At 38.5% G+C, this 16,548-nt stretch overlaps 1 protein-coding gene across 16 annotated transcripts in view; it reads left to right on the top strand.

Annotated features, from left to right (window-relative positions):
* Nucleotides 1-16,548, top strand: part of PBRM1 (polybromo 1) — a 125,437-nt gene that overhangs the window by 89,582 nt on the left and 19,307 nt on the right. For 10 of the 16 annotated variants that reach the window (XM_025206741.1, XM_025206740.1, XM_025206739.1 and 7 more), the window contains 8 exons: nucleotides 1,440-1,597; nucleotides 2,564-2,830; nucleotides 4,272-4,417; nucleotides 4,816-4,973; nucleotides 5,781-5,964; nucleotides 7,434-7,644; nucleotides 12,045-12,246; nucleotides 16,315-16,479. In XM_025206741.1, coding sequence (XP_025062526.1) covers nucleotides 1,440-1,597; nucleotides 2,564-2,830; nucleotides 4,272-4,417; nucleotides 4,816-4,973; nucleotides 5,781-5,964; nucleotides 7,434-7,644; nucleotides 12,045-12,246; nucleotides 16,315-16,479 — 1,491 coding nt within the window. The remainder of the gene's footprint in view (nucleotides 1-1,439; nucleotides 1,598-2,563; nucleotides 2,831-4,271; nucleotides 4,418-4,815; nucleotides 4,974-5,780; nucleotides 5,965-7,433; nucleotides 7,645-12,044; nucleotides 12,247-16,314; nucleotides 16,480-16,548) is intronic. The other 6 variants (XM_025206750.1, XM_025206746.1, XM_025206748.1 and 3 more) reach the window with 1 other exon arrangement.

The following is a 16,548-nucleotide window of genomic DNA, read 5'->3' as shown; positions in this document are numbered from 1 at the left end:
CCTGGCCCCAGCCCCATGCTGCCCATGGCCCAGCCCCTGGCCTCGGCCCCATGCTGCCCACGGCCCCTGGCCTCGGCCCCGCGCTGCGCACGGCCCCTGGCCTCGGCCCCACACTGCGCACGGCCCCTGGCCTCGGCCCCGCGCTGCTGGCGCCCTGGCCCCAGTATTTACTTTACATACAACAATAGTTTAATTATATATAGAGAGAGACCTTATAACATTAATATGCAGTGTATATACTGCTTTGTACTCCTACCCCCTCTTTTTTTTTTTTTTTTTTTTTTTTTTTTTTCTGATATGCCGGCACTCTGGCACCTTTCAGGGTAGACACTGTAGTTTCTTCAGCACTCCAGCAAAAGAATGTTGCCTACCCCTGGCATAGAACATGCACCCCATGTTGACTCCCTGTATCATGTTCATGGTATGCAGCCAGTCTAGCACTGTGCATCATGTGCTAGACCCTCTAGCCCTGGGGCTTACTGTGCACATGGCTGCTGGGGGCTGACACTGGGTGTGTGCTACCTATGGTACGTGGGCTGGGTCCAGTGCTGCATGCAGCACAGCAAGTTCAGGGCATCGGTTGGAGCGTGGTGCCCCAGACTGACCCCCCTCTCCCTGCCCCCCCCCACTCCATGCTACCTGCAGCACCAAATCCAGCGTATGCGCCATGGGCAGCATGCTCCCCATGCTGGCCTTGGGAGCTGGCATGTGCAAGATGTGGGCAGGACTCAGCACTATGGGTGCTCTGTAGGGGGTGGTTGGTCCTGGTCTGGCCCCCACACCGACTCAGGGACACTCATCCAGTCCACAGGGCCAAATGAATTTGACACGTCTGCTCTAGCTTCGTCATCTGAGTTGTCTGCCTCCAAAATATTCATAGAAACTGCTGACCCAAGAGAGAGAACTTTATATTGCAATACAGAAAGGCAGTCTACCTACATTTTTTCTTTGATTTAGAGTAATAAAATGCTTTGTAATGGTTTATAAGAATATTTTGAAGCCCTAGCTTGGCTCTTTCACAGTTAAGGTGATGACAAAATAGGAAATAAATTATTTAATGCGTACATTAAAATCTGTCATCCAAAGATCTGCTTTCTCAGATTTTGAAATACCAGGTGCTCTCAAGGTTTCCTGTCAATGAGTATAGTTTTCAAAGCCTGCCAAATCAGAATTAATAAACTGCACCCTGGATTCCCCAAGACTAAGCTAATTCCTATTGTATTCTGTTGTGTCAAACATTCCAAAGAGCAGGTAGTTGGTAGACTTGTTATGTCCCCACGTTTCACAGATCTGAAACAGTTGAAGAACATCGTTGTGTTTCAGATCAGTGAGGTTTAGATACGCCATGTGTTAATACATAGCTGATCAGCTGTTAACACAATGTACAATCCCCTTTGTTTATTCAGTAGAAAATACATCCTGTTTTTTATGTTTTTTAGGAGAAAAATGGTTATATGGCTGTTGGTTTTATCGGCCAAATGAAACGTTCCATCTTGCAACACGAAAATTTCTGGAAAAAGAAGTTTTTAAGAGTGACTATTATAATAAAGTTCCTGTTAGCAAGATTTTAGGAAAATGTGTGGTCATGTTTGTTAAGGTAACATATTAAATTGACTAAAATGTAATGCAAAACAAGTAATTAGTTTAACAAATTAAACTAAGACTCAAGGATAGTAACAGAACCTATATAAAATTAATATTTTTCGTTTGGTGGTATTTTTCCGTATTTTACATTGTAGTTAATCCACAGTACAGAGAAAGAGACAAATTTGTACTCTTTTTAGTATGAGTTTTTCTATAGAAATCATGTTCATGTATGCATTAAATCATTATTAAGTTGCTCGCTTCTTTTTTTTCCCCCCCAGTAAGGATGGTAGGGAAATCCCAGGTACACTCTCAATATATTTTCCTCAAATATTAGTTTTTGTTAGGAGGTGGATTGGATGCCTCAGGGGTATGGCAATGAATATATAATCTTTCATTTCTACATCACCCATTAGATTCCACCAATATGGGTTGTACTGAAGATCCTTATAATTATGAATGCTTTTTTGTGTAAAATGAACCAGCTCTCTTGGGCTAGACTTTTATGGGCATTGTGTTGATGTAACAAGCACATCTTTAACCATGTTGGGTGTTAATTAATATCCTTGTGTTATCACCAAAGATTTAATGGGGGTGGAATTTATATTTCTTTCTCAAAGTAATGGTAGTCTCATCTGCTCAGAGCTTAGGTACCTTGCAAGGCAGAGTTGCAGTACATGCATGCCTGTAATTTTAATTTTACCTATTTTTATAGATAAATATACTATAACTCTCTGGGCTGATAATTTGGTAACTTGAATTATTTGTAAGACACTTAAAGTTTTTTCACATTTTTAATTTTAGTAACTCAGATATCAAACCAAAAGAAAGAAACTCAGTGCAAAGGTTGTAGCAACCTCATGGGATACTGTTTTCAGCAAGTGCAAGCAAAAAGCATAGAGTTGGTGGTTTAAATTCTGTGTGGGGGAATGTTGCTAAAATATGTGATCTAAAATGATCTCTTCTCTTCATTCCACAGGAGTATTTTAAATTATGTCCAGAAACCTTTAGAGATGAAGATGTCTATGTCTGTGAGTCACGTTATTCTGCAAAGACAAAGTCTTTTAAAAAGATTAAATTGTGGACTATGCCCATTAGCTCTGTAAGGTTTATCCCACGAGATGTACCTCTGCCTGTGGTCCGTGTTGCTTCTGTATTTGCTAATACAGACAAAGTGGATGAAGAAAAACACGGTGAAAATTTAGAGGATAATAAAGTAGGAGATGGTATCCTTCATCTTGAAAAGGTATGTGGAGAATAAGCTCAATATTGAATGAAAGAGGATTTGGGATCAGAAAAGATGAAAATATAGAAATTCATAATCTGGATTTTCACAGCCTCTAAAAAGCTAAAGAAATAAGAACAAATTGTTAGATTTGATGCTTGTGTTTTAAAAAATAAAATGTGTGTACATGCATTTTCCATAAAAATAATTGAAATCTTAATTCAACTAAGTATTAGCCTCGATTTATTCCTTGAAGTTATTAGCTGACCACTGACCCTTTTTAAACCTGTCATGCACAAGTTTTATAAAATGTGAAGATCTTAGATTAACCTCCTTCAGTCATTGTCATTTAGATCAAGGTGTCCAACTAGCAGGTTGTCCAACTCCCGCTCCCATGAGGGATTAATGTACAGCCCCTGGGCTTTCACCTGGATGCTGCCTCCTGCGCCCCCCTTTCCTCCGCTCCCCAGCCATCACTCCAGCTGCAATAGCAGTCAGTCTTCAGGCTCACTCTCCCTCCTCCTTCTCCCTTCTTCAACTTTCTCCCTTTGTCCCGAGATTGTTGAGGGTGAATCTGGGACTGCACCCCAGTGGTCAGGAGGAATCAGGGCCATGGGCCAGAGAACTGTGCCTATGGGGTGGGGTAGGGGGTTACCCCATGAGTGCAGAGTGCAGCAGTGGTAAGAGGTGCTGTGCTGTGCATCTGATGTGGCCTGTGCAGCCCTTAAGACATGTAGCCCCTAGGATTTATGTTTATTTTATGTGCCTGATGCACGTTTTAAAGGTCATATAATTTCAAACTAAAATAGGCACTATCTGATTACTGTCAGCCCCAAACAGACCTCCAAAAAAGACGCTAGAGGCCTATGTTCTGATTTGCCTTTAGCCCATGATAAAATATTTTATTAAAAATCTGAACATTTAAGCAGGTGCTCATGTTGAGCATCTACTGTGAGCTGAACAATCCTCAGTTGACATTTTAGTGGATCATGACATGAATCTTTCATACAGGTTCCAGGATTAAATAGGGCAAACTATGAAATTTATAATACACTGAATGATGATATTTTTGTATTGAAGGCATGATTGTCTTTACCAATAATACCTGATTACTTACCATATGATGTTATGCTTAAAAAAAAAACAAAAAACTTAGATGCATTGTAGTTTTGCTATACTAGTTAAAAACTTTTCTATCGATAAACCAACAAAATGGCTCTGGATTACCATCCTGAAAAGCGTCATCTTTTAAAAAAATTATAAGGTGAAGAACTTGAACTGAGAGCAGTATTGGTCTTACCTTTTAGTTTTCAGAATTCAGGGCTTAATGTGTGTGTTTATACATGTTTAATTTTACATTTATTATCAGTTTAAAAAAATACATTGAATAAAGTGTGTTTCACTTTTGCTACCCCCAGCTCCTTTTTACTTTACTAGTTTTTAAATGCATGCTTTTATGTAGGAGAAAGAAGATGTTCCAGTGGAAATGTCAAATGGAGAACCTGGTTGCCACTACTTTGAACAGCTCTGTTATAATGATATGTGGCTTAAGGTTGGCGATTGTGTCTTTATAAAATCACATGGCTTGGTGCGGCCTCGGGTGGGAAGGTATGTATATTTTCTCTTGTATTTTAAAAATGGTGGTGAAAAATTTGTTAATGAAGAAAACTATTATGTCTACTTTTATAGATTCCAAAGAACAGGGAAACATGAACCAACTTATTCTTGTGCTACCTATCCTCAGTCACAAAATAATTAGTTCAATGTCAAACTATTGTTTGGTTAGCACAGTCTGCTGTAAGCTTCAAATAGAGCCAGTAGTGACAAATATGCAATGATAATAAATGACAAAAAATGAGAATTATTTATGTTGACCAAGTTAGCTCTTTTACTTCTTTTAATCATTCTCTTTTAATAGCTTTTCATAACAACCTATTGTGTGCAGTTATTTTATTTAGAACACAAGTGTGTTTACTTCTCTATCAATTACTTGTCTATCCTTTTAGAATTGAAAAGATGTGGGTACGGGATGGAGCTGCATATTTTTTTGGTCCAATCTTCATACATCCCGAAGAAACTGAACATGAACCAACTAAAATGTTCTACAAGAAGGAAGTGTTTTTGAGTAACCTAGAAGAGACCTGTCCTATGACATGCATCCTGGGTAGTTATTTACAATTTGAAGTCCAGTTGATTAACTTTTTTCCTAACTCTTACATTTTAAAATGAGAGAGAACAATAGCTGTGTGGCCTTGTTTTTAGGATGGGAAAGAAAGTTATCCAAATTCATTGTTGTGTACTACATGGCTGACCATCTTTAATGCTTTCTGAAAGACCCTTTCCTTTTATAAAGCTTTCCCACTATTGCACGTTACTTTTACTCTAACACCCATCCACCATAACCAGAAATCAAAGAATTCTGTGAAATCCACAGACATGTCATTCCAGTCTAATTTATCAGATAAGACTTGGCTGTACTAAAAGGTAGTTGGAACTGAATACTTTAAAAACCAAATTGTACTTTTTTTACTCGTGGTACCTTATTTTTGCTTTTCAGCATTTGGGATGTCACATTAAATTAAGTTGAAAAATGAATGATTTAAACATCATGACAGTATAGAACTTGTGAGATTATCTACTCACTTCTATACTTTCTAATGTTTAGATTTTTTTTAAAATATGTGTTTTGCTGTTTGGGGGTAAGAAATGTTTTTCAATGAAAACTGTCCTTTTTGGCAAGGTGGGAGTGAAGAGTTCTTTTGTTTTTTTTACAAATGTTCATGTCTATCTCACATTAAAAAAAACTTGGTTGGGTTAATTTGGTAGGAATCCATTTTCTGATAGACTGTGAGCAATGGATAATTAATCGGCATAATTTGTTGAGTATAATAAAGCACTATGTTTTGTGAAAAACTTTGTTGGAGTTATGAATACAGGACACTTGCTTATCAGTTTCTTTTTATCTTTGTAGGAAAGTGTGCTGTGTTATCTTTTAAGGACTTCCTTTCCTGTCGACCAACAGAGATCTCTGAAAATGATGTTTTTCTTTGTGAGAGTCGCTATAATGAGAGTGACAAGCAGATGAAGAAATTTAAAGGGCTTAAGAGGTTTTCGCTTTCTGCAAAAGTAGTAGATGATGAAATTTACTATTTTAGGTAAAATATGACAGGGGTTACATTCTATTTTTCTGTAAAATAAAAAAAATATAACTGCAATAGAATATCAAATCAGACCAATTACAAATACTTAAAACCTGCGTGGAAAAAACCCAGGTGGCCTCAACTTCTACCTCCCATTTCACTTTTTTCATATCCATGGATATCTAGTTTTCACACCAGGCTTTTAAAAAAGCTGTTATGCTCTCAAGTGGACAGTCCTTTTGGCATAATCGTAAATAACAAAGGGTCACCTGTCATGCTTAGGCTCTCAGAGATGATAGCTAATTGCCCCCATATTGATAGATGTTAATAATAAGTATATTCTCTGGTGTAACTGATTCCCAAGAAAAATGCTAACAAAATACCTGTTTTAAAATTTCTAATGCTAAACAAATGCTTACCTTAATAAAGATTATGCAGAAACAAGTCTTCCGTTCTTAAATCCTTTTCATCCTAATCTACAAGTAAAAATAAGAGCCTTCCATCCATAAAACTAAATTGAACAAAGTGGCTTGACTGTCGCATCAGATATATGAGCATTTTCTGCTGAACACTGACTATGAAAACACTGAAAAGTGGGAGGTCTTTAGCCATCGTTATTTCCATACTGCATCATGGGATAGGAAATAATTTCTGTCCTGATAATATTTTTCTTAACAGTCTCTTAGAAAAGTGTCCATATGATTCCAGATAGCCTAGAATGCCCCTGTTCTATTGCAAATAAAAAAACAAAATACAGGCAGTCCTCAGACTTACAACACAATTGGTTCCTGAAAACCGTGTCTTAAGTCAAAACGTTGCAACTCGGAACCAATTTTCCCATAGGAAGCAATGTTATAAATGGGGGATTGGTTCCTGAACCAAGGCTCAATACCCTGTTTTCACCAAAAATAACCAAAAGGTTTGTACTCAATCAATTATAGATGTGTAATATAGCTACATTTAATGTATTTATACTGTAAATAACAATCATATTGATTTGGAAGGACTTCTTTGAGGTGACTTTGCTGGACTTTTTGAAGGGCTCTTGGTTGGACTTTTTGAAGGGTTCTTGGCTGGAGTCTTCTCAGGAGTCTTGGCTGCAGGTTTTTCTGGAGTCTTGAACTTGTTCACTAGTGTGGCATCGCATCAGATCAAGCGTAAAGTTGAAACTGACGTCATAAATTTGAAACAGGGTGTCAATTTATAAATGTTGTAAATGCGAAACGTAACTCAAAATGTAAATCGAGGACTCCCTGTAATAGCTAGTGTTTTGATGTAGTAAAGACAGGATATTTAAAGTGTAACCACACTGACTTGCTACTTGGAGGGGTGGATGGAACCAAAATGGGACTGTTACAGTGTTCTTGGGTTCCATGTTATATCAGTTTTGCATATGTATTATGTGGCTTGTCTCCAAATAAGGGTTAAAAATGGCTTCTCATGCAGGCAAAGATGTAATTGTAATCTCTCTATTCTCCTCTCAGAAAACCCATAGTTCCACAGAAGGAGCCATCTCCACTACTGGAGAGAAAGATTCAGCAGCTAGAAGCAAAATTTGCTGAGTTGGAAGGGGGTGATGAGGATATTGAAGAGATGGGAGATGAAGAAGGTGACATCTCTGAAGCACCTTCTATGCCTCAACTTCAGACTCCACTGGCTAGTGAATTGGATATAATGCCATACACTCCACCACAGGTAAAGATGCACTTGCAAAATTTTATAATATGCCATTCCGTATTCTCCCTTCCTCCCCTAACAAAACAATCAAGAAAACAAAAATAAACATTCATGGAATTATACTATAGTTTAGCTCAACAGTCAATGAGATGATTATTAAAAACACTTTTAGACTATAAAATGTTACCTATCACAGTAGTTTTTTTGACACAGTGGAATATTTTCAGAAGTGATTAGTAATTTGGGGATGGGGGAGTATTTTTTTTTTTTCCCCTGCTCAATTTGATACATTTTCAGAAAATGTTGATCACTACCTCCTTGGAAATAAACAAGAATTTTAAATTCACTCAAATTGGACACTAAAAATCAATAGTCATTTTTCAAAATTTAGGTTGTTAGGTTTTAATTTTAATTTGCATGCATGTCTGGTGCCTCTTGAGTCGGGGGCACGTGCCCCCCCCCAGACACCAGTCAGTGACCTGGGGGGAGTGTATGGTGTCATAGCCTGTTCCTGTGATCTCCCTCTAAAGCATCCACTCCTGCCATTGTTGGAGACAGGCTACTGGGCTAGATGGACCATTGTTCTGACCCAGTATGTCAGTTCTTATAAGCTGGAGGAAAAGATGTGGCTTGTAAATTGAGTCATCTGTCACTGGATAATGTAAAATTCAATTCTGATTTATTTGTTCCTAAAACTTCTGTAAGATAGTCAGGGCATTTGATACATACTAAAGTTATGTCAATCATCGTACTTTTCAGTCTTGAATTTGCTAGGTTTTGCTTTTTTTTCCTTTTTTTTTTTTTTTTTTTTTTTAGGGCTGTCAGTCACAGTTAATTTACACTGTTAATGCAAAAACAAATAAACGCTTTATTTTGTTAATTGCATTAATCGTGCACATCATTTTGACCAGTGGAGCAGACCAACGCCAGACCAGCCATGTGCACAGCCCTGCCCCCGCCCACCCCGTGCCTGTTCCAGACATACCTGCCAATGCTGAGCCGTGGCAGCAGCTGGGCAGAAGCTGCTACTCGGCACAGGGAAAAGAGGCCTGTCGTCTTCACCACTATCAGGGCCGCCTTGCTGCAGCTGCCCAGAGCCCGCACCTGGGCTGTCCTGTGGCTCCTCTCTGCTGCTGTCACTGCCACCTCCGGGCTGCCCAGTGGGGAAGTGGTGTCAGTGCAGAGTAGACACAGGCCAGCCCAGTCATAGGCTCCCCGCGGCTGCAGCAAGAAAGGCCCAGCAGTGGTGAGGGGGAGGGGCTGCTTTTCCTCCACATTGAGCAGCCGCTTCTGCTTGGCCACTGCTGCTGATCAGCTTGGGCAGGTGAGTCTGGAGTAGGCATGGGGCGAGCCATAGTTGGGGCTATCCACACGGGTTCTGGCTGGTCCACTCTGGCCGGGGTGAGTCTGGAGTGGGCACAGGGCAGACCGGGGTCCAAGCTGGGGCTGTGTGCTGTTAGTAGTGGTAGGGAGGAGCTGCAGGGTGCACAGGCTGCAGGCTGTTGGGTAGTGAGGTGCTGACTATTGTTTAACTGTGATTAAAATTGCGATTAATTGCAAATATTTTTTGAAATCTCACAATAGCGATTTAATTTTTTTAATCATTTGTCCCTTTGATTTTTTTTTTAAATCTTAACGCTAGTCAATGTGAAAGCTGCTTCTCAGCACTACAGAAAGATTATTAGTGGTTAGTAGCTTATAAATGTAAGTATAAAATTTGAAGGACGCAATAGGAAATTGAGCTAACTTGTGCTATCCAACTTCGGTGTGGCTGGGAGTCACACACCATAAAGGCCATACTCAGCGGGAGTAAGCTTCCAGAATCTTGCTACTCCTGCAGCCATGGGCTGCACAAGTAGTGTGCAGCCACCTGCCCTCCACTTCATGGGCAGTGCCAGCAGTGCATGGCCCTCCCTAGGCCCTCTTTCCTGCTGTGCAGCGATGTGAGATGAGTGCAGAGACCCATGGGCCGCATACTAACTGCTCACAGGCTGCCTGTTGCACAGCCCTGGTCTAAAGTAATAGAAAAATTATTTCTCTGAACCCAACATGTGAATATTATCAAGATCTTGGCAACAGCAGAAAGTAGTTCAAACAGATACTGAGGTATTTAGCTTGCTGGGGATAAAATGGAACTCAGCTGAGGCAAAGCCACTCCTGCATCCCCCTGGAGCAGCCCCAAAAATGCCCTGAAATCTGGGAGCACTAACATACCTTCCTTCTCTGAGTCATGTGGCTTTTGATAGAGAAACTGTGGGGCAGAGCTGAAATGGCAGGCACTGCAGCTGCAGAAGACAGTTCAAGTAGGGATTTGCAGAAACTAATGACGTTCTCAAACTTTATTCAGTTTTCACTCTGAGCATACTCTGCCCTCCTTTGCAACTTTGTGTTTAGCTAATCTCCACCTACCATAATTCTGCCGAAAGGAGGTAAATAATGAAATTTTAAGAGATGTTTGGAAAAGTAGTACAGTGATTAGTCAGTACCGGAGACAATGGAAAGGAAAAGACCAAGTTTGGTAAGAACATTACATCCTAATTTTGCCTTCAGTGTAGCAGAGATGAACAATTTACATAAATTAAACTGTCCATCCTGTTATATTAACCTATAGTTGAATTTAAGCATACACATTCATATTTTTTTTAATTGAAGGAAGAATTACATTTTAAGGAAAAGCAAAAGGAATCCATATTAATTTTAATGTATTCCGATTGATTAAACATGATGATAATCTCATGGTTTATAAGCACTTTCAGAGGGTGCAGAGGTACTGCTTGTGTCTGAAAAGTAAATTACAGAATATTTTATCTGATTTGGTTTTGAGGGCATTATCTAGACCTCACTGAAAAATAATTAACATGTAGCATAGTTCCAAATCTACAGAGACATTCTTTCATAATTAACTTCACCCCCGTAATTAGTTCATTGGAAAAAGGATGTATATCTCATTCAAATGTGAAGGAAATTTACAGGAAACTATATTTGGGTATATTTATGCCCACCTGCCTTAAGCATGCTGAATTGTGCACATTAGGATTCCACTCAAAACATAGAAAGCATTATATATAATAAGGAAAGAAATCTATAGACAGGCAGTAAACTAATCAAGATAACCGAAAGTGGTGTTAGAGTGTCTCGACAAATTGAAAAGGGAGGTTACTGTACCTTTTTTTTCAATTTTAGTGAAAGTCTGGCTTGATCAAATTAAGAGCAAAGAGCTAGAGACATAAAACAAAGATACAGATGGAAAAATGTTGAGTAGCAAATGCAACTGATCTGCAATAGGGGTCAGTCATATTGGCTTTAATAGGAAGAAAAGGCTGAAAAATTAATACTGATATTTAATCATTAGCTTATTTCTTCTCACTTGAAGGTGTAGTTTTCTGACAAAAATCTGTGACAGAAGGATTTAGTTACATTGTTGTATTCAAAGGGATGAAAATTATGGATATGAAAACATGGAAGTTGGGTATATTGAATCTTGAAGGTTATTGTAATGTTATGAAAGTTCTCCAGTCCTTTTCAAATGGATGGATATCAATTGAAAGAGTTTTTAATGTCGTTTGGACTGATTGATTGAAACTTCATAATAATTTGGGTGCAGAAAAAGCAAGCAAGCTAAAGGGTGTAATTATCTCAGTACACGCACACAAAAGTGTTTGGCGTCAAGAGAAGAATTTATTGTTGGGCTTACTTTGTACATTCACTAAATTGGCAACTTGGCTTTAAATGACATGGGACTTGTTGATGTTTGAAGAGCCCAAGTAAACAATATGTGTTTCATTTTTAAAAATCTGCTTAGTAGGGTCTGTTTTACTTTTTTTAAGGAGAAAAATGTTCTTTTTAGAGTTACAGGAAAATAACTGTAGTCTGCAAGTCAAAAGGGAATACAGCAGGATGCAAATGATAGCACAGCAATACTTGTGTGTTTTTATATTGACTGAGCTAGTTAATAGTCAGTAGTATTCTTTAAGAAATCCAAGATGTAGAAAAATGAGGTTTGTTCTTTTATCTTATGTTTTTGGCTTTCCTAATTGGCTTGCTTGGTCACAGGGCATGGTTTAGAAAGTCTTCTTGCTCAGTCTGGAATGATGTTGGCTAATGCCACACACTTTTTGTTCTCTCACACAGAATCTTCCCACATTTCAATTATGAGGTCAGTCTTGTGTATGGAAAGGCTAAAAGCCAATGGAATGTATTTTTTCTATATCTTACACACGTGTATTTCTCATAAAGTGATCACTCTTTGTGAGACCCAGCCTCTCTTTACATGCTGCAAGGAAAAACAGCTGTTGAACAAATATTCTTGAAACCCAGTAGTCATATGAAGGTTTTTTAGTTATGCTTTATACAACTAAGGCTTTTGTGCCTTGAAGTTCTGGTTGTACACTTGTGGTCATAATCACTTTTTCTCACAGTCCACTCCCAAGTCTGTTAAAGGAAGTGCCAAGAAGGAGGGATCGAAAAGGAAGATCAACATGAGTGGTTACATCCTATTTAGCAGTGAGATGAGAGCTGTGATTAAAGCTCAGCACCCAGATTACTCTTTTGGAGAGCTCAGCAGGCTCGTAGGAACTGAATGGAGAAACTTGGAAGCAACCAAGAAAGCAGAATATGAAGGTAAATGAGAAATGATATATACTCTTTCCTGATTACTTTTTTCCTTTCCAAAGAGATTCAGTAATTTTATTCAAATAACAGGTTTCACTATTAAAGGAAGATGACTTCTTTGTAACAATTTCTGTGCAAATATTTAAATAGATGTTTATATTAAGGAATATTCACAATGAAATTGAACATGCATCTAATTATGTAGTACAATATATGAATGTGTTAATTGAGAAATGTGTTGCAAATAAATTTCAGTTTTACCCAGACAAACAAAACGGAAACAATTCAGGAGTAAGTGGGCATGAAGATAATTGATGAGATGGGAGGAAGCCTGTATAGAAAGATGGGAAGAAAGAAGGCCATATAACTATGTGGACCAGAAGTAGGAAACTGTTCAGAGTATAGGGAAGGAAGTAAAAAGGCATAAAATAGTACATGTAACAAAGGAGTCCTTTGACTAATTTAAATAAGGCTAATGCAAAATTTCATCAAAATAAGAGTAGTAGAATAAAAATATAGGATACAGAATCCATTATACTGCTTGGGAAATAGTCATTTGACTCTCAGCATTAGCCACTAGTTGTAATTGATTTTTGGATTGATATATTCTATACCCTTGAACTCAGAAAATGCTCCAAAAGACACATTTCTTCTTTCTTTTGTTTCTTTCTTCCCTTCTTACCCAACATTGACCATATGTCTTGACTTTTGGTCAAATTCATGTAATGTGCTGCAAGAAATTTCCACCTGGGTGCAGATAAATCTTCACTTGGAACTGCTCTGTTGAAACTCACTGTTGCTGCTATAGTTGATCATTTCAGCCTTTCCATTATAAAGCTTAGTTTTCAGAGTATTATTGCACTGTTTTTAATACAATACATAACTTGGAAAGGTTTCAGCCCTAGAAAAAATACTACTTGACTATTTAAGTTATGTTTGCTATCTTTTGAATAGTGTTTTTTTTCTGTTATTTTTTTTGTTGGTTGGTTTTGTTTGTGTTTGACTTTTGGTGACTCTTTTGCATGCTCATAATTTAAAAGCGGCTTTGGTTTTCATACTGGAAGTTTGCATGTTGTCACTATCCGTCCTCCTTGGATTGGTAATAATGCCTTTTTGCAATGTTAGAGGGTAACAAGGCTCCACTTGTCAGCTACAGATTTTCTGTTGCAAACTACATAAAGGAAATGATAATGCTGTGTTTGTGAAAGTACCAAAAGTGATTTTTTTCCCCCTTCTTATATTGTAGTTTGTGTATACATCACTATCCATTTGCATGGCATGATTAATGTCAGGTTTTTCCTTATGTCCTACCTCTGGAGAACAGTAGGATAGCTAGTGCATATTTAAAACCTTCTGGAGAAGATTGTTTGAGTTAGTTGTTTTTCCAGTGGAATATGCTAGTGCAGAGGTTCTCAAACTCTGGCCCGTGGACCACTGCTGGTCTGCGAGCTCCGTTCAGGTGGTCCGCAGAAAGGTTGCGGAATAATCGAAAATATCTGTACTCATAAGGTAAGACTACTGGTATTAAAATATGAGTTGTGTGCTTTGATTTGTAGAACAAAAAAAAAGTTTAAGTGGTCTGCCGAGACCCTCGGGAATTTTTCAAGAGGCCCGCGGGAAAAAAAGTTTGAGAACCACTGTGCTAGTGTATCATAGTGGTAGCAGCAGTGTCCATCCAAGTTTGCCTAAGTGCTTCCATTTTAATTCTTTCCCCTCTTCCCCTCCTCCCCCCCGCCCCCCCCTCAGGGACTCTCCTAAACACCCACATAAACTTGCTTATAACTTCATAGAGCTTTCAGTTTTCAGGCTGAAATTTATTAGGCTTGGTCTGCCCTTGGCTTGCGTCTCCCCCCCATATTTTGAGGGGAGGTGGGGATTGGGCTTGGAGCTCAGGGCACACCTGAAATGTATTTTATGCGGGAGTGTGGGAGCTATAATGTGAAAATAACATTTATGGTCTAGTGTGGACATTACAGTGGAGAGTAGGAAGTTGAAATATGGCGTAATTTGAGACCTCAGTGAGAAGTGTCTTTCAGTATTCTGGTGAAAATTGGTTTTGGTTTTGCTGAATTTGACCCTCTGAAAATTTTGCATTTTGAACATGTGCAATATGTAATACAATTTTAACAATATTCAAGCAAAAATAGACTGCATTGCACATGCACCCTTGGTTAGCTTAGATATATTATAAAGACTAATAAATATGTACAACAAATGAGGCAAGTTTCCATTATAAGAAAAAGCTAAGTTCAGAGCAGAGAGACTACATCCTACTTTGTTAAGCATGTTGGATAGATCATTCCAATGATTTAAAAGCCTAGTCTAAAGGATTTAGGATTGGATTCACTATTTATTAAGGTGAATTCTCTAAACTGAATTCTAAGTTTGCCCACCATTATTGCACTGCTCTTGCAATCAATGTTTTCAGTTTCATCTGGGAGGTCTGCACCACTTGTGACATCAACAGACAGATTGTAGGCTAGAGTTATTGCTGAAGTATTGCTTTATATTAGCTGGATCACCGTCTTACTCTGAGGCTCAGCATTCCAAAGTGTGGTCTGCAGAGTGTCTTAAGAGGCTTTTTCTTTTCTGACTGTTTTTTAACTGGCCAAACCTAAAGGAGAAATCGCAACAGCTTCTCCTATTTTCTTCCCTAAGTACTTGCTTTACTCTGAAGAGTGAAGTGTTCTCTTTCCTACTTCAGGAATTCCCTTCAACTGTTTTGTGGCTTCTGTGCTCAGTCACATAGGGTGCCTATATTAAATTTAGAAGTTGCAGTGCGCCGTCATCCCCTTCCTGATGGTGAAAACAAGGAAGGAAATGCCTAAAAGGATGAAACTGGTCTTTCACTGTGCTATTCTGAGGTTGCACAAATTGATGAGAGATAATTATATCATAGACTTTTGGAATTCTGTGCTGGTAAAAGCAAATATTTAGCATCTTATTTAATTCCATTTCTGAACTTCTTGATCTCATTTAATAGAGAGCCTTTATTCCTTTTTAGTAATAATTTTCATCTTTTGCCAAATCAAGAAAATGTTTAGGTCTGTATTCTCTGTTAAAATCAATAAAAGCATATGCTACATTCTTTTATTCTCCGTTGCTTCTCATTGCTTCAGTAGGATATAACACTCAGAGAACAAATCAGTAAGATGCATGCAGAAAATATCACCTTGAGTGGATGTTTGGAATACCCCTTTTTCCCACATCAAATTTTCTTCAGGTCATATTCCTGTCCGGTAGAGCTTTTATTCTTACAGTAGCAGTGAGAAAACTTGATGTAGATATTAATCAGATGCACAATACTAAAGACACACATGCTTCCACAGAGCAGCACAATTTGAGTTAGACATCTGTCAATAAAAATTTAAAAAGCAGTAACTGTATGGGTACCAAAATGGGGATAGAAGAAAAATGAGAGGCAGAGGAAGTATTTTTTGATCCATCAAACTGCTGCTTGTTATGTTCTAAACACTAAGGACCTGTCTACACTGGGGACATTTTGCAAATATTTCCCACCTTTGCCACTGCTGTTTCAGCTTCACCATTAGTAGCAATTTTGGGAGCCCTAGCATAAATGGACCACTGCCATTTGTATTTTAAATGCTTATCTTACTTTGGACAAGTGTAACTGTTGCAGAGCTGAAACTGTGAGCAGCAGGTGTCACACACACTCAAAAGGTCCCAATATTGCTACCATTGGTCTGGGAGAACCAGTGGTATCAAAAGTGGGAACATTTTGCAAAGTTTTCTTAGCGTGGACTAGGCCTAGTGCTGGACTGCTGCTATCATGTTGGTAACACTGGTTTTATGATCAAATCTGTTCTTTGACTTTAAAAAAATAATTAAACAAAACTTCACATTAAAACTTTGTGGAATATTTTTCATGATAGGTTCTCTAAAAGTCTTAGCTGGAGCCAAATGAAATCAAATTTTATGCTGTATAAGAAAAATAATCTGTTCTATTTATATTAGACTAAACTATGCCAGTGTTTTACTAGTCCTTTTTAATGAACAGATAATATTTTGAAATTCTGGGTTACAAAACAGAACTGAAAATCTAAAATGCTTTTACAGAGCGGGCAGCTAAAGTTGCTGAGCAGCAGGAGAGAGAGCGAGCAGCACAGCAACAGCAGCAGAATTCCTCCCCCCGGGCAGGCACTCCTGTCGGGGCTCTTATGGGGGTGGTGCCGCCACCAACACCAATGGGAATGCTCAATCAGCAGTTGACACCTGTTGCAGGTAAAAAAGTAGGAGCTATGACCATTTTTTCCTCATCCACTTTATCAAACCCCTTCATAACTCTGAACA

Source organism: Alligator sinensis, unplaced genomic scaffold (genome assembly GCF_000455745.1).
Source record: "Alligator sinensis unplaced genomic scaffold, ASM45574v1 scaffold78_1, whole genome shotgun sequence".
NCBI classification, from domain to species: domain Eukaryota; kingdom Metazoa; phylum Chordata; order Crocodylia; family Alligatoridae; genus Alligator; species Alligator sinensis.
This window is presented reverse-complemented; position numbering and strand designations above follow the sequence as displayed.